This window comes from Scardinius erythrophthalmus, assembly GCF_964197995.2.
Source record: "Scardinius erythrophthalmus genome assembly, chromosome: 19".
Lineage (NCBI taxonomy): Eukaryota > Metazoa > Chordata > Actinopteri > Cypriniformes > Leuciscidae > Scardinius > Scardinius erythrophthalmus.
The window spans coordinates 37,766,444-37,786,159 of record NC_138239.1 but is presented as its reverse complement, the minus strand read 5'-3'; the positions used below and the strand labels follow the sequence as shown (position 1 = coordinate 37,786,159).

At 39.5% G+C, this 19,716-nt stretch overlaps 1 protein-coding gene across 2 annotated transcripts in view; it reads right to left on the bottom strand.

Annotated features, from left to right (window-relative positions):
• angel1 (angel homolog 1) overlaps positions 1-19,716 on the bottom strand; it is a 61,179-nt gene that overhangs the window by 12,487 nt on the left and 28,976 nt on the right. For both annotated transcript variants that reach the window (XM_081394160.1, XM_081394161.1), the window contains exons 3-5: positions 4,550-5,003; positions 2,761-2,978; positions 1,146-1,215 (exon numbers count right to left, since the gene is read on the bottom strand). In XM_081394160.1, the coding sequence (XP_081250286.1) occupies positions 1,146-1,215; positions 2,761-2,978; positions 4,550-5,003 (742 nt within the window). The remainder of the gene's footprint in view (positions 1-1,145; positions 1,216-2,760; positions 2,979-4,549; positions 5,004-19,716) is intronic.

Here is a 19,716-nt window from a genome sequence, read left to right as displayed (position 1 = left end):
TTAAAGAATACGTAATAAATGCTTTATAAAGGGGTGGGCGATATGGCAAAAATATAATATTACGACTTCTTTCTATAAATTCTATAAATCTATTTCTTTCTATTTTCTATAAATTATACATTGATACTTAAAGCTATTAATAAAGTTATTAGTCAAGAGCAGTGAGTGATTTTCTCTTTACATTTTGTTGTTTTATTAACATTAAAGGGATAGTTCTCCTAAAAATTCTAATTTTCATAATTTACTCTCTCACGTTGTTTTAAACTCGAATAAGTTTCTTTCTTCTGTTGAAAATAAAAGTTATTTGGAAGAATGACCAACAGTTGACGTACCCCAGTGACTTCCATAGTATATTTTTCTCCTATGGAAGTCAATGGGGACCAGCTACTGTTTGGATACCCACATTCTTCAAAATATTAATATTAGAAAATATTAGAAGGCAATTAATACAGGTTTGGAACAACATTAGAGTGCGTAAATAATGAGATAATTTTTATTTTTTTGGGTTAACTATCCCTTTAGGGACAAGCGGCAGCGTGTTTACTATTACTACTGTCTCTTTAAGAGCTGCGCGCGACGCGTCTATTATACACGCATTTGTCAAGCAGATTTTCTCTCAATTTTCTCAAGTTTGCTTTCACTTTAGACATATCCGACTAGTTTATGTAAACCTTGTGTGTATATAACAGTATGAGCAAAATAAGACTCGAAAGATTACTTAGTATTCAGGCGCTGGTAGACAGGCTTTTAGTGCATGTGAGCTTCACATGTACGCGCTGAGAAACACATGCTAACAGCGCATCAGCACGCGAATAACAGAGAAACTGACGACGGTCTTGCATAATCTGCAGATGACATTGGTCTGACTACGGTCAGACTTCAAGTCAGGCGAGCTGACTTTTCCTGTTTTATCTAGTTACTAGAGAGTGAGTGCCTTTGTTCATGCAATCAAACCTGCTTGCTGGTTTCTTCCGACGAAAAAAAAAATTATCGAACGTTTTATCGAACGCATTTTTTATTGATATTGATTACGTGTCTATCGCGATACATATCGTTATCGTTTTATCGCCCAGCCCTATATCAGCGGCAGGTTCATTTCATGTTCCCAGAATAATTCTGGCAGCGGTTTATGTTCGGCACCTCACCCATTTCAGTCAGGACAGGATACATCTGCTTATGAAAGTGATCCTCTTGAACTTCTTGAAGACAAATAATCTGTACAGAAGAGGAAATATTCATATTAGTGCAACAGTTGGGTCTACTACAAACTACAAACACACAAAAAAAGTAAAAAATAAATACAAACATGGCGGATCCTGATGGTTAAAACTCCATTCATTTTATACATAGTAGAATTGATTTTTTAACGATAACTTAAAGCTTTAAAGACAGACAGTTAGTTGATGGTATATGCTTTTGTTAAAGCCATCTGTTCGCATTATTTCAACTTCCCTTTCGAGGGAACTCGCGCTGCGTCAATGACGCTTTCGTCGATGACGCCCCAGCATGTTTGCGTCTGAAGCACTTGTGTCAACTAGTCCAATGGCGAGAGTGAGCGTCACGGGCGGGTGACGTCACGACCAGGAAAGGATAAAAGCAAGCCGAAGCAAGTCGATCACAGTAATGCAGGGAGAATGGTAAAAAGACGTAGCGTCTCGTTCCCTCCTCAGGGTACTAGGGTTACAGTCGTAACCCGAGACGTTATTTTACCTACATTACCCATGATGCTGTGCAGAAAATTCCACCAATCAGAGTCGCGGCAAGCAAAATTGTCCAAGAGCTCATTAGCTCCGCCCACTCCCATGAAGCACTTCTAATGATATAATCAAGTCCGTTTCCCTACACTCTCAGAAATAGTTTCGTATTCATTTTTTAATTCATTTGTCATTCGCCATGCTTCATGGGATTGTAGTTCTCTCACTCGTTAAAGCCATCAAGTTCACAGTCTTGTCTTTTTGTTCAATTTTCAATTTTACTTTTCAGGGTGTCTATTTACACTAAGTGTAACTAGCCTCTGCCAACAAGGTGGATTATTTACACTAACTCCGCCCACTGACGTCTGATTGGGCCAGACAAAATTAGGGAAGACGCTGTATTGTCAGCAGTAGCAGTAGTGTAGGAGTCAGGCGTGAAGCAGAAAGCTTTGACACAAATAGAGTTTGAATCCACCTTTTGCCAAACTCTCTCTACTCCCTTTTCCCATCACACATCAGATCAGAGATCTTTATTTTATTTTCAGTAAAAATGAAGAAAATATTAAAAAAGTGGAAATAAAGTGACTAACGTGTGTTTAATAATAAAGTGTTTGGGGTTAGGGCTAGCTTTAGGGAGGAATCCATTTAATAATTTTAATAAATATAACAATTTACTCTCTATGTTATTATTGCATACCGTTTAATGTACAACAACACAGTGTTGCAAATAGTATCTGCCACTATTTATAAGTATAAATAGCATCTAACTACTATTTATACTTATTGCAAAGAAAATACTGCTATTTTTACATAGTGTAAATATAATCTATTGCTATTTAAACTTTACTTTTTTGCTTCAAATCAAAGGTTGTGCTGTTGTGATTCTCCCCATAGCTGGTTGGTTCTGTTCATGGCTCATAATGCTTTAACAAGGACTTCCATGGGAAAAATTAATGGAAAAAATACTCTAGGAACCAGCAGTGCTGAAGAAGTGGACGGCACTGATGCACTCTAATATAATCAATGTCCGTCATGTTTCTCTGTTTTGGGTTGCCTGTGGCCTTACGTCAGGTTGCCAGATCTGCAGCTCCTTCAGGATGGTCCGGAGCCGGCCGTCCCACGCTAACACTTCCTCCGGGCAGTGTGCGTACAGACCGGGATTCGCTTCCAGCAGATCCTGAGCCAGGATATTGTACGACATGATGCTGAAGTCAAACGCATCGGCCGCATCCACAAAGGCGCCGGTCCGGGATTCACCAAAGTCCTCCCACACTCGCCACGTCACTTGGAAAGAGGACAAAGGACACTGTGTGTGATTACACTGTACAGTCATTTAAATGGAAGATTGAGTCGTCTACACAATCATTTAACAGATGATATCTCTGTGTAACTTTACCAGTCAGATGTTTGGACACCTCTACTCGGCTCTTTATTATTATTTCCATATTTCATATCAATTTTGTGCTGCTTCATATTTTTGTGAAAACTGGTACATTTTATTTTTCATGAATGTTTGATGAATAGAAATTTTAAAAGAACAGCATTTATTTGAGATAGAATTTAAATGTAAAAATGTCACCATACTTTTACCTTTACATTTGATTAATCATGTACATGAAGACAATTGTTTATTGCTTTTCTGAAATTGTTTTGCATTGCTTTTCTGAAATGTTTAAATATGCAAATGATGCATTATCTAATTAAATACGCACCAATTTGTATATACATTTCCAGAACAGAAATCTGAACAGTGGATGAAGCCAAGTTCACAATTCATGTTTTATTTTGTTAGTATAGTAGAGTTAATTTTGGATTTCTCTTTTTATCCCTCCATAAATCAAAAATTACTTTCAACAGACTTTCTAAAAAAAAAATGTTTTTAGGAATAAAATGTTCTACAAAACCAGGGGAATGTTAGCCTTACAGCCCTAAGATGTTAGGTCTGGCAACTCTCCATAGACACAGCTCAATCCGAGGGGTGGGATAAACGGCTGTCTTTCAGATTCCCTCTGCACGCAATAGGACAGCGCTTCAACCAACCAGAGCGTTTTCCCAACAGCGGAGCTAACGTTAGTTGATAGATTCAACTTTTGAATCTGGCCGGCAAAACTATGAACACATCTTCCTTTTTTAAGAATGACTTAAGTGCCGTTCTTTGCTCTTTTCTCAAAGAAAAACTTAACTCCAAGTCCTCCAGAGTCGCGGACAAAGCCGATTCGAAAGACTGTTCTCCAGCAGCAGCCGCCATTCTTTGTTTTCAAGTAGCAGGGAACCGTCGCAACTCTGTCGTCATTATGTTAAGCCCGCCCCGCCTACTCTATACGCGACGTGATTGGCCTAACCCAATTTAGGTTTTTACAGCTCCGAAAGTCAACGGAGAGTTGCTAGACTTACCCTGGCTGCAAAATAAATTTTGCTGCCGCTAGGGTGCGTCTAGATTTCTAGGCTAGGGGAATGTTATATGAACAAACATTCATAATATAGATATGAATAAAACTGTAAAGTTGGGTGTGTGTAAAGCTGCTTAAGTGGAGATTTCTGACTTGTAATTGAAATCTACAGATGCAAATAGATAAAGTGCAAAAAATTAAACACTTAATTGTGTGTTGTGGATGTTTTCTTTCCACTAGTCTGAAAGAAGACAAGTTATGTAAGCAAAATCTCAAACCTGACCAGCACACTTTGTTTTTTGGACTGTGCAATGATTAAACGCAACCAAAATAAAAGTTTGTGTTTACATAATATATCTGTGTGTACTGTGTATAATTATTTTGTATATATAAACACACACACACACACACACACACACACGTGCATGTATATATTTATAGATTTTGATATAATAAGAATCCAACCTTCAATACTGTCACTGTCTTGAAAGGCAGGATAGTAGCTGACGTCAGGAAACTGCACGTAAGGGCAATAACACATCTGAGACAGTCCGAGACCGGTGGGGAAGTGCCAGCCGAAGGGCTCCGCTGCGGTCTGAACCTGAGAGTCTGCAAGCAGAGCTGCCAGGTCAAACACTGGGCTGCCGGTGTGCAGAAGAGCCTCGCCTCCAGAGTCAGAGTCAAAGCCCAGGTAGATGTCAGACAGGGAGGAGTCCATTATCCGGTCATCATCACATCCCATCGCATCAGTCTGAGCGCAGCTGTGTTCGTCCATGTCAGAGTGACTCTGAAAGTCAGTTCTGGCAAACGCAGACTCATTCATCACAGGGTCACGATCATTTGTTTCTTCCTCCAGCACCAAAGCCGCTTTCTCATCGTCTGTGTTTCCATCGTTCACAGAAGTTTCCATGCAGGCGATCTGCAGGGTTTTAAACATCAGATTTTAAGACCTGCATAAAATGATTACCACATGGGCGGGGGGGGGGGGGGGGTGGGGGGGGGGTAGAGCATAATTATGACTGTGAAAACTACAATATACAGTTCAAATACAGATTTTGACAAAAACAAAACGTAAACTTCACATTTCATCCTTTAAACCATTTTTTTATGGGATGAGTCAAAATTATAAATTATTAGGGCCCAAGCCCTGAAAGGGCGAAGGCCCTATTGTTTCCGGTAGGATTATTATTATTATTATTATTATTATTAGGGCCCGAGCACCGATGGTGTGAGGACCCTCTTGGAATTGCTCTGTTTATTATTAGGGCCCGAGCACCGATGGTGTGAGGACCCTCTTGGAATTGCTCTGTTTATTATTAGGGCCCGAGCACCGATGGTGTGAGGACCCTCTTGGAATTGCTCTGTTTATTAGGGCCCAAGCCCTGAAAGGGCGAAGGCCCTATTGTTTCCGTAAGGATTATTTTTTTTTTTTTTCTTCATTATTTTTTTTTTTGCCTTTTTGCCACTTTTGGGGCCCTTAACATGCTCAAAAACTCTTGAAATTTTGCACACACGTCAGAACCTGCGGCCATCAGGGCCGGGCTGAAGCTGGTACTGGGGCGTGGCAGGGGGGCTCGACAGCGCCCCCTGGAATGGGGTCCGAAAACTTGGTCCATAAATCAAACACGCTTGCATGTAATAATATGAAACTCAGTACACATATATATCTCATCGGGCCGAACAACTTTCGTGCTCTAAGTTTTACAAAAGCCCAACAGGAAGTCGGTTATTATACGTTGTTTGGAAAACGCATACAATGGAATGTGAAATACTCCTCCTAGGGATTTCATCCGATCGCCACCAAACTCGGTGAGAATAAAGTCAAGACATTGAGGATGAATTCTTGCGAACGGATTTTTGATATCTCGAACGGTTTGGCCGTGGCGAGGAAACGAATTTATGGCGAATAATGGGACACAGGAAGTGTGTTATAACTTCTGCATACATTAACTGATCTTGATGAAACTTCAGCAGTGTGTTCGTTGTAAGAGGCCGATCACATGGATGTGACTATTGTGAGTCAAAGTTATAGCGCCACCAACTGGCAGCAGGAAGTGTGTCACTTTCAAAATGCTTTGAAGTTACCCTCTTAATTTCACCCGATTTGCTTCAAACTTTATGTGTATAATGTAAACACAGGGCAGATGTAGACCTGTGAAAGGATTATTGATATCTTAGATACTGTTGCCGTGGCAACGCATCAAGTTTTAATATTCTTTTCGGATGCGTTTGAGACTCTTAACATGCTTGAAATTGGATGAAACTCGACAGACACATAACACTTATTAGCCAGTAGACATGTGAAAAGTTTCAGAAACGGGCGTGGCAGGGGGGCTCAACAGCGCCCTCTTGAACAGGGTCTGAAAACTTGGTCCATATATCAAACACGCTTGCATGAAATAATATGAAACTCGGTACACATATAGATTTCGTCGGGCCGAACAACTTTCCCTCTGACAAGTTTCACGCCAGCCCAACAGGAAGTCAGCTATTATGGGTTGTTTGGAAAACGCTTGCTGTGGAATGTGATGTACTCCTCCTAGAGAATTCATTCAATCACCTCCAAACTCAGTCAGCATGAAGTAAAGACATTGAGGATGCTAAATTGCGGACGGATTTTTGATATCTTGAACGGTTTGGCCGTGGTGAGGAAACGAATTTATGGCGAGAAAAGAGAGACACGAAGTGTTATAACTTCTGCATACATCAACTGATCTTGATGAAACTTCAGCAGTGTGTTCGTGGTAAGAGGCCGATCAGATGGATGTGACTATTGTGAGTCAAAGTTATAGCGCCACCAACTGGCAGCAGGAAGTGTGTCACTTTCAACATGCTTTTGACAAAAGTGGGGGGGTTAGTTTTAAATACAGTAAAAAAAAAATGTTTTTATATTGTTCTCATCAAGCCGGACAACTTTCTAATTTACATTCATTAGCTCAGAGCAAAAGGAAGTCAGATATTTTGGTCTGAATGTGGATTTTTTTGCAAAATCAGCCTATGAATTTTTAGCCACTCCTCTTAAACTATTTATTTAATTCCCACCAAACTTTTTCAACATGATGAAAATACATTAAATATGCTAAATTGTGAACGGATAATAAATATCTCAAACGGTTTTGCTATGGCGAAGGATTAAAGTAATGTCCAAAAAGGAAAAACTAAAAGCCTCAAATTTTCTAAAAATGTAATTATATACCATTTATTTCTATATAAAAGTATACAAACATCACAACTAAACATTTTATTATTTTTTTTCAATTTAAGAATGAATTTTAAGTTTAAAAACTGCCAGAATGGTTGTTTAGTCTAAACAATACATAAATAAAGTCAAACATAGTGCTATACTGCCCTCTTGTGTTCAAAATCAGGTAGGCCTATTCAGGGCTTGACATTAACTTTTTTGCTCACTAGCCAATGTGGCTAGTGGTTTTCCAAAGTTACTAGCCACACAGCATTTTTACTAGCCACATTTTTGTTGTTGTGAAATTACCTGATAAAAGTTGACCATGGCGTGCTAAAATGTACTTGAACTAGATTTACAACCCTTTTAAATGTAAAACCACTGTATACACCCAAATCAAGACTACATAAATATATAACAATACAGGTCATTATAATTAGCTCTGATAAGGTTGTGTGTAAAGCTCCTTTTTTTGCTCCACCGGCATACGACATAACTCCAGCAGGTTCTTTGCTGTCGGTCACTAGCGACAATACTCATTAGGGCTGTGAAAATTGCTCAAAAATGACCTTTGAATATTCCCTCTAAAAAAAAAAACATAGCTTATAGGCCTATTCGAACTATTCGAACATCTGGTTGCGCATTTTGTCAATGACGCGCATTAAGTCAATAACAGGACAAATTAATACAAAGAGACATAACTACTTGTATAGGTAGTTTATTTAAGTTTAAACATATTTGACAACGTATTACCTACACGAAAACAAGTAAATCAACTAATAAGACCGCAGACCTCACTCACTCTCGCTCGCAGGCACTCTTTCTCTCTCTCGCCCTCACCCTCAACACCAAACGCGAATAGAGCATCTGGCGCGAGTGTAAAGACGCGTTTACGCGCGTCTGGAGGTCTTGCGGTGCGAATGAGGCGTCACGCGCTCTGTGCATAACAGTTTAAAAATGAACAACAATAAGCGAATGTTGAGAGCTGATCAACAGTTTTATGCAAGCAATTTAAGGTCGCGACTCTTATATAGCAGGCTTCATACAGTGATTGAAACAAATATTATTAACATTGATTGAAGTTTTACAGTATAAATAATTGACATTGAATGCTCCGAGCGAGCTGTGCTGTGGTAAACATGGAACTTTTCCTTGACATGAAACGGTAAATAATCAAACCAGTGGAAGCCTGCAGTGCATGAAACTGCTGTATCTAACCTACCTTATTCATGCAATATCTATTCAGTCAGTACAGTAGCCTACACTTCACTAATGTTTCTGTTTAACGTTAAATAAAATGACCCCTCAGGCAGCGCGCCCACTCGCAAAGCAGACAGCCGCGCCTCTGCTACCGCGGGCGTTTTTCCACATTCGAATATTAATTTTCACCTTCGAAATTCTGTTTTTTTTTTTAACTATTTGAATATATATTCGAATTTAGAATATTCGTTGACAGCCCTATGGGAGTTGTAGTGTCGTAGTGTCACACTTATTTTCAGATGCCTTTTGAAATGACTACAATTATTCAACCCGCCAAAGTGGCTAGTTGGAGTGACTGTGTTACCCGCCACGAGCAAAATCCACCCGCATTTGGCGGGTTGGCGGGTGTTAATGTCAAGCCCTGGGCCTATTATATCTATATATAAATATACTAGGTATGTGACGGTGAGAATATTTTACCACCGGTTAACTGACGTGTGACACCGCTGGGGGCTTTTTAATCGCTAACTTAAAAACTAAAGTAAAATATGTTCGTCCGCACTGACATTTATATTGGTTGAGCGAGCGTTTCAAATGAATTCCTATGGAAGTAGGAATTAACTGAAAAACGTTCACTCTGTTCTGCTCGTTCCTCGCCGTGGACGTGCACCGTTATGAATGCCCGTGCAGCCATGAGCATTTTAGTTTCATTTTAAAATTAGCACCTTTCGGGGGGTGGATTGCTTGAAATTATTTTACAAAAGCACAATTTTGTGTTTTATTGCAACTGTACACAAATATAAGTTAACACTTTGCAGTTTGAATGTCGTCCTGTATAATGATGGAGTATGTTTTTATGTGTCTACTGTTCAATCGCGCCCACGCCACACACACACACACACACACACACACACACACACACGGTTTACTATCTTTGTGGGTACTCTCCATGGACTTAATGGTTTTTATACTGTACAAACTGTATATTCTATCTCCTCACACTAACCCTACCCCTAAACCTACCTATCCCATAAAACTTTCTGCATTTTTACATTTCCAAAAAAACTCATTCTGTATGATTTATAATCTTGTTTACCCATGGGGACCTCTATTTAGGTCCCCACTGTGACACGAGTCCCCATGAGTCTGTGTGCATTCAGGTTAAAGTCCCCACCGGGATAGAAAAACATGAACACACACACACACACACACACACACACACACACACACACACACACACACACACACACACACACACACACACACACACACACACACACACACACACACACACACACACACACACACACACACACACACACACACTCCAGCATTACAATCTTGACATCGCAGCCTGTTCATTATAGCCTTAATAAAATATAATAATAAAATAGTCAACCTAACATATAAAAATTACACTGCTCTAAATAGTCAGTAGTACAATTCGTACATTCACAGTAAGCACCGCTCGCTCCACTGTGATGTTTCCAAGCAAATTTTTGCGCATGTGAAGAGGATGATTTTTTCCATCAATATTGGAACACGAGTGAAGAACAAAGCCTATAATAAAGAATAGTTTAGCATCCAAATACATCGCAAATGTTGAAACATTTTGATTCTGATGAGGGTTACGTGAGCCCAACACTGCTTACTTTCATTTTTACTTTTACATTAAATTTAAAGGATTTGTTGTGGAATATTTTGAGTGTATCATAAAATCTGAATAAAAAAATAATAATAATAAAAAAATAAAAAAAATGAATGAATGAATGAATAAATAAATAAATATATATATGTATGTGTATATATATATATATATATATATATATATATATATATATATATATATATATATATATATATATATATATAGCTGCGAGCAGCGATAAAGGGCCAAAGCCGGCGGCACCGCCACCCTAAAGGCACCGGGGTTGCGGTGCCACCGGCTTGGGCCCGTAATCGCTGCTCGCAGCTATATATTTTTTTTTTTTCTTCATTATTTTTTTTTTTTGCCTTTTTGCCACTTTTGGGGCCCTTAACATGCTCAAAAACTCTTGAAATTTTGCACACACGTCAGAACCTGCGGCCATCAGCAGGGCCGGGCTGAAGCTGGTACCGGGGCGTGGCAGGGGGGCTCGACAGCGCCCCCTGGAATGGGGTCCGAAAACTTGGTCCATAAATCAAACACGCTTGCATGTAATAATATGAAACTCAGTACACATATAGATCTCATCGGGCCGAACAACTTTCGTGCTCTAAGTTTTACAAAAGCCCAACAGGAAGTTGGTTATTATACGTTGTTTGGAAAACGCATACAATGGAATGTGAAATACTCCTCCTAGGGATTTCATCCGATCGCCACCAAACTCGGTGAGAATAAAGTCAAGACATTGAGGATCAATTCTTGCGAACAGATTTTTGATATCTCGAACGGTTTGGCCGTGGCGAGGAAACGAATTTATGGCGAATAATGGGACACAGGAAGTGTGTTATAACTTCTGCATACATTGACTGATCTTGATGAAACTTCAGCAGTGTATTCGTTGTAAGAGGCCGATCACATGGATGTGACTATTGTGAGTCAAAGTTATAGCGCCACCAACTGGCAGCAGGAAGTGTGTCACTTTCAAAATGCTTTGAAGTCACCCTCTTACTTTTACCCGATTTGCTTCAAATTTTATGTGTATAATGTAAACACACGGCAGATGTAGACCTGTGAAAGGATTATTGATATCTTAGATACTGTTGCCGTGGCAACGCATCAAATTTTAATATTCTTTTCGGATGCGTTTGAGACTCTTAGCATGCTTGAAATTGGATGAAACTCGACAGACACATAACACTTATTAGCCAGTAGACATGTGAAAAGATTCAGAAACGGGCGTGGCAGGGGGGCTCAACAGCGCCCTTTTGAACAGGGTCTGAAAACTTGGTCCATATATCAAACACGCTTGCATGAATTAATATGAAACTCGGTACACATATAGATTTCATCGGGCCGAACAACTTTCCCTCTGTCAAGTTTCACACCAGCCCAACAGGAAGTCGGCTATTATGGGTTGTTTGGAAAACGCTTGCTGTGGAATGTGATGTACTCCTCCTAGAGAATTCATTCAATCACCTCCAAACTCAGTCAGCATGAAGTCAAGACATTGAGAATGCTAAATTGCGGACGGATTTTTGATATCTCGAACGGTTTGGCCATGGCGAGGAAACAAATTTATGGCGAGAAAAGAGAGGAGACGAAGTGTTATAACTTCTGCATACATTAACTGATCTTGATGAAACTTTAGCAGTATGTTCGTGGTAAGAGGCCGATCAGATGGATGTAACTATTGTGAGTCAAAGTTATAGCGCCACCAACTGGCAGCAGGAAGTGTGTCACTTTCAACATGCGTTTGACAAAAGTGGGTGGGTTAGTTTTACCAACAGTTACAAAAATCAGTATATATATTGGTCTCACCGAGCCGGACAACTTTCTAATTTACAGTTATTAGCTCCGAGCAAAAGGAAGTCAGATATTTTGGTTTGAATGTGGATTTTTTGGATATTTCAGACTCTGAGTTTTTGAGCTACTCTTCCTAACGGTTTTATTTTATTCACACCAAACTTTTTCAAAATGATAAAGATACATTAAAGATGCTAAATTGTGAACGGATATTAAACATCTCAAACGGTTTTGCTATAGTGAGGGACTAAAGTAAAGTAACACTTAAAGCCTCATCTTCTAAAAATGTAATTAAACACCATTTATTTCTATATAAAAGTATAAAAATGTCACAACTAAACCCATTTTATTCTTTTTTTTTTTTCAATTTAATAAATATTTATAAGTTTAAAAATAGTAATTGTACTATTTAGTCCCATAAAAGTCAAGTCATACATAGGGCTATACTGCCCTCTTGTGTTCAAAATCAGGTAGGCCTATTGTATCTACATAAAAATATACTAGGTATGTGACGGTGAGAATATTTTACCACCGGTTAATCGACGTGTGACACCGCTGGAGGCTTTTGAATCGCCAACTTAAAAACGAAAGTAAAATATGTTCGTCCACACTGACATTGATAGTGGTTGAGCGAGCGTTTCAAATGAATTCCTATGGAAGTAGGAATTAACTGAAAAACGTTCACTCTGTTCTGCTCGTTCCTCGCCGTGGATGCGCACCGTTATGAATGCCCGTGCAGCCATGAGCATTTTAGTTTAATTTTAAAATTAGCGCCTTTCGGGGGTTGATTGCTTGAAATTATTTTACAAAAGCACAATGTTGTGTTTTATTGCAACTGTACACAAATATAAGTTAACACTTTGCAGTTTGAATGTCGTCCTGTATAATGACGGAGTATGTTTTTATGTGTCCACTGTTCAATCGCGCCCACACCACACACACACACCCACCCACACACACACGGTTTACTATCTTTGTGGGGACTCTCCATAGATTTAATGATTTTTATACTGTACAAACTGTATATTTTATCTCCTTACACTAACCCTACCCCTAAACCTACCCATCACTGAAAACTTTCTGCATTTTTACATTTCCAAAAAAAACTCATTCTGTATGATTTATAAGCTTGTTTACCCATGGGGACCTCTATTTAGGTCCCCACTGTGACACGAGTCCCCATGAGTCTGTGTGCATTCAGGTTGAAGTCCCCACCGGGATAGAAAAACATGAACACACATACACACACACACACACACACACACACACACACACACACACACACACACACACACACAACACACATTCCAGCATTGCAATCTTGACATCGCAGCCTGTTCATTATAGCCTTAATAAAATATAATAATAAAATAGTTAACCTAACATATAAAAATTACACTGCTCTAAATAGTCAGTAGTACAATTCGTACATTCACAGTAAGCACCGCTCCACTGTGATGTTTCAAGCACATTTTTGCGCGTGTGAAGAGGATGATTTTTTCTGTCGATATTGGAACACGAGTGAAGAACAAAGCCTATAATAAAGAATAGTTTAGCATCCAAATACATTGCAAATGCTGAAACATTTTGATTCTAATGAGAGGGTTACGTAAGCCCAACAGTGCTTACTTTCGTTTTAATTTTTACATTAAATTTAAAAGATTTGTTGTGGGATATTTTGAGTGTATCATAAAATCAGAATAAGCTAATAAGGTTTCTGTCTTATATATATATATATATATATATATATATATATATATATATATATATATATATATATATATAAAATATATATATAAATATAGCTGCGAGCAGCGATGAAGGGCCAAAGCCGGTGGCACCGCCACCCCGGTGCCTTTATGTAACTAAAGGCACCAGGGTGGCGGTGCCACCGGCTTGGGCCCGTAATCGCTGCTCGCAGCTATATATATTTTTTTTCTTCATTATTTTTTTTTTTGCCTTTTTGACACTTTTGGGGCCCTTAACATGCTCAAAAACTCTTGAAATTTTGCACACACGTCAGAACCCGCGGCCATCAGGGCCGGGCTGAAGCTGGTACTGGGGCGTGGCAGGGGGGCTCGACGGCGCCCCCTGGAATGGGGTCCGAAAACTTGGTCCATAAATCAAACACGCTTGCATGTAATAATATGAAACTCAGTACACATATAGATCTCATCGGGCCGAACAACTTTCGTGCTCTAAGTTTTACAAAAGCCCAACAGGAAGTCGGTTATTATACGTTGTTTGGAAAACGCATACAATGGAATGTGAAATACTCCTCCTAGGGATTTCATCCGATCGCCACCAAACTCGGTGAGAATAAAGTCAAGACATTGAGGATGAATTCTTGCGAACAGATTTTTGATATCTCGAACGGTTTGGCCGTGGCGAGGAAACTAATTTATGGCGAATAATGGGACACAGGAAGTGTGTTATAACTTCTGCATACATTATCTGATCTTGATGAAACTTCAGCAGTGTATTCGTTGTAAGAGGCCGATCACATGGATGTGACTATTGTGAGTCAAAGTTATAGCGCCACCAACTGGCAGCAGGAAGTGTGTCACTTTCAAAATGCTTTGAAGTCCCCCTCTTACTTTTACCCGATTTGCTTCAAACTTTATGTGTATAATGTAAACACACGGCAGATGTAGACCTGTGAAAGGATTATTGATATCTTAGATACTGTTGCCGTGGCAACGCATCAAATTTTAATATTCTTTTCGGATGCGTTTGAAACTCTTAGCATGCTTGAAATTGGATGAAACTCGACAGACACATAACACTTATTAGCCAGTAGACATGTCAAAAATGTTTCAGAAACGGGCGTGGCAGGGGGGCTCAACGGCGCCCCCTTAAACGGGGTCTGAAAACTTGGCCCATATATCAAACACGCTTGCATGAATTAATATGAAATTCGGTACACATATAGATCTCATCGGGCCAAACAACTTTTCCCCCGTCAAGTTTTACACCAGCCCAACAGGAAGTCGGCTATTATGGGTTGTTTGGAGAACGCTTGCTGTGGAATGTGAAATACTCCTCCTAGAAAATTCATCCCATCCCCACCAAACTCGGTGTGCATGAAGTCAAGACTTTGAGGATGCAAAATTGCGGACGGATTTTTGATATCTCGAACGGTTTGGCCGTGGCGAGGAAACGAATTTATGGCGAGAAAAGAGAGACACGAAGTGTTATAACTTCTGCACACATTAACTGATCTTGATGAAACTTCAGTAGTGTGTTCGTGGTAAGAGGCCAGTCAGATGGATGTAACTATTGTGAGTCAAAGTTATAGCGCCACCAACTGGCAACAATAACTGTGACACTTTCAAAATGCTTTTGGCAAAATGGGGGGTTACTTTTACCCACAGTTACAAAAATCAGTACATATATTGGTCTCATCGAGCCGGACAAGTTTCTATTTTACAGTCATTAGCTCTGACCAACAGGAAGTCAGATATTTTGGTTTGAATGTGAATTTATTTGCAAAATCGGCCTCTGAATTTTATATATATATATATATTTTAAAGTGACAAGACAGAGAATATTACTTGTCCGACATGTATTATGATGTATTACGACACTTGTTCCAAATGTTTTACATTACATTTATATATATAAATATATATATATATATATATATATATATATATATATATATATATATATATATATATATAAATATATATATATATATATATATAAAAATATAGCTGCGAGCAGCGATGGAGGGCCCAAGCCGGTGACACCGCCACCCGGTGCCTTTAGTGCAACTAAATGCACCAGGGTGGCGGTGCCACCGGCTTGGGCCCGCAATCGCTGCTCGCAGCTATATTTATTATTATTATTATTCTTCTCCGCATTGAATTGCATTTTTGAGGGCCTAAACATGCGCGAAAACTCACGAAACTTTGCACACGCGTCAGAACTGGCGAAAATTTACATCTGATATAGGTTTCAGAATTGGACGGGGCAAAATGGCTCGATAGCGCCACCTATAAAAGTTCAACGGAGTGCGCCTCCCGCAACGTTCAACGTACGTGCACGAAATTCGGTACATACGTGTAATGACCTAATACCTACAAAAAAGTCTCTTGGAGCATAGCCCTAAACACAACAGGAAGTCAGCCATTTTGAACTTCCTCTCAGATTTTTGTGCAGTTTTTGCCATTTTCAGGCCTCGTACTTTAACGAACTCCTCCTACAGTTTTAATCTGATCATCTTCAAATTTGGTGAGTGTAATCTTAAGGCCTTTGCGACGTTAAATTGCGAAGATCTTGAGTTTTCGTCGAAGGGCGGGTCCTCGGCGGCCTGACAAATTTCGATGTTTCGCCATGAAACAGGAAGTTGCTGTAACTCAGGCATGGAATGTCCAATCTGCCCCAAACTTCACACGTTTGATAAGAGTTCTGTCCTGAACACATGGCCATGCTCATATTCAGTTATAGTCATAGCGCCACCTGCTGGCAACAGGAAGTGACATGTTTAACACTGTTATGGACTCCTAATAACATATAAAAAAGTGCCAGCAAGTGCTAAACATGCTAACAACATACTAGAAGCATGCTAAAACATGCTAGCAAACTCTTAGCTAAGTGCTAAAGCATGCTATTATTGCAATTAAATAGGAATTTGCTGTAACTCAGGCATGGAATGTCCAATCTGCCCCAAACTTCACACTTTTGATAAGCGTTCTGTCCTGAACACATCTACATGAGAATATTCAGTTATAGTAATAGCGCCACCTACTGGCAACAGGAAGTGTCATGTTTAACACGTTGATGCCATTCTAGCAACATGTTAAAAATGCCATTGAGGTCTAAACATGCTAGAAACATGTTAAAACATGCTAGCTAATGTTAAAACATGCTAGCAATACTTAGCTAAGTGGTAAAGCATGCTAATTCAATGAAACAGGATGTTGTTGTTACGCAAGAAGGCAATGTCCAATATGCGCCAAACTTCACACTTTTAATAAACGTTCTGTCCTGAACACATGACCATGCTCATATTCAGTTACAGTCATAGTGCCACCTGCTGGCAACAGGAAGTGACATGTTAAACACTGTTGTGGACATATAAAAACATATAAAAAAGTGCCAGCAAGTGCTAAACATGCTAACAACATAGTAGAAACATGCTAAAACATGCTAGCAAACTCTTAGCTAAGTGCTAAAGCATGCTATTGCTGCAATTAAATAGGAATTTGCTGTAACACAGGCATGGAATGTCCAATCTGCCCCAAACTTCACACGTTTGATAAGAGTCATGGCCTGAACACATCTACATGAGAATATTCAGTTATAGTAATAGCGCCACCTGCTGTCAACAGGAAGTGACATGTTTAACACTGTTGTGGTCTCCTAATAACATATATAAAAGAGCCAGCAAGTGCTAAACAGGTTAGCAACATACTAGAAACATGCTAGCAAACACTTAGCTAAGTGATAAAGCATGCTATTACTGCAATTAAATAGGAATTTGCTGTAACTCAGGCACGGAACGTCCAATCTGCCCCAAACTTCACATGTTTGATAAGAATCATGGCCTGAACGCATGCCTATGCTCAAATTCAGTTATAGTAATAGCGCCACCTACTGGCAACAGGAAGTGACATGTTTAACACGTTGATGCCGTTCTAGCAACATGTTAAAAATGCCATTGAGTTCTAAACATGCTAGAAACATATTAAAACATGCTAGCAATACTTAGCTAAGTGCTAAAGCATGCTAATTCAATGAAACAGGACTTTGTTGTTACTCAAGAAGGCAATGTACAATCTACCCCAAACGTCACACGTTTGATAAGAGTTATCTCTTGAACACATGTCCATGCTCATATTTAGTTATAGTCATAGCGCCACCTGCTGGCAACAGGAAGTGACGTTTAACACTGTTCTTGACTCCTAATAACATATAAAAAAATGCCAGTAGGTGCTAAACATCCTACCAACATACTAGAGACATGCTAAAACATAATAGCAAACACTTAGCTAAGTGCTAAAGAATGATATTACTGCAATTAAATATGAATTTGCTGTAACTCAGGCATGGAATGTCCAATCTGCCCCAAACTTCACACTTTTGATAAGCGTTCTGTCCTGAACACATGACCATGCTTATATTCAGTTATAGTCATAGCGCCACCTGCTGGCAACAGGAAGTGACATGTTTAACACTGTTGTGGACTCCTAATAACATATAAAAAAGTGCCAGCAAGTGTTAAACATGCTAACAACATACTAGAAACATGCTAAAACATGCTAGCAAACTCTTAGCCAAGTGCTAAAGCATGCTATTATTGCAATTAAATAGGAATTTGCTGTAACTCAGGCATGGAATGTCCAATCTGCCCCAAATTTCACACTTTTGATAAGAGTCATGGCCTGAACACATCTACATGAGAATGTTCAGTTATAGTAATAGCGCCACCAACTGGCAACAGGAAGTGACATGTTTAACACGTTGATGCCGTTCTAGCAACATGTTAAAACATGCTAACAATGCTTAGCTAAGTTCTAAAGAATGCTAATTCAATGAAACATGACTTTGTTGTTACTCAAGAAGGCAATGTCCAATTTGCACCAAACTTCACATGTTTGATAAAGAGTTCTGTCCTGAACACACATCCATGCTCATATTCAGTTATAGTCATAACGCCACCTACTGGCAACAGAAACTGACATGGTTAACACCGTGCAGTACTAACCACATAATTATTGTGTACTAAGCATGCTAGAAACAGACTGAACATGCTAGCAACACTTAGCTGAGTCATGAAGCATGCTATTATCACCATTATACAAAACATTTTGTAACTGACTTTGACATACTCTTACTATATATACCTCCTTAAATGTACATTTCCCAACCATGCTCTGCCTTCCTAAAGCCACCGAGTGTTGATGGCACGGGTGCGAGGGCCCTTTCATCGCTGCTTGCAGCTTTAATTAGGGCCCGAGCACCGATGGTGTGAGGACCCTCTTGGAATTGCTCTGTTTATTAGGGCCCGAGCACCGATGGTGTGAGGACCCTCTTGGAATTGCTCTGTTTATTATTATTATTATTATTATTATTATTATTCTTCTTCTCCGCATTGAATTGCATTTTTGAGGGTCTAAACATGCGCGAAAACTCACGAAACTTTGCACACGCGTCAGAACTGGCGAAAATTTACATCTGATATAGGTTTCAGAATTGGACGGGGCAAAACGGCTCGATAGCGCCACCTATAAAAGTTCAACGGAGTGCGCCTCCCGCAACGTTCCACGTACGTGCACGAAATTCGGTACATACATGTAATGACCTAATACCTACAAAAAAGTCTCTTGGAGCATAGCCCTAAACCCAACAGGAAGTCAGCCATTTTGAACTTCCTCCCAGATTTTTGTGCAGTTTTTGACATTTTCAGGCCTCATACTTTAACGAACTCCTCCTACAGTTTTAATCTGATCATCTTCAAATTTGGTGAGTGTAATCTTAAGGCCTTTGCGACGTTAAATTGCGAAGATCTTGAGTTTTCGTCGAAGGGCGGGTCCTCGGCGGCCTGACAAATTTTGATGTTTCGCCATGAAACAGGAAGTTGCTGTAACTCAGGCATGGAATGTCCAATCTGCCCCAAACTTCATACGTTTGATAAGAGTTCTGTCCTGAACACATGACCATGCTCATATTCAGTTATAGTCATAGCGCCACCTGCTGGCAACAGGAAGTGACATGTTTAACACTGTTATGGACTCCTAATAACATATAAAAAAGTGCCAGCAAGTGCTAAACATGCTAACAACATACTAGAAGCAT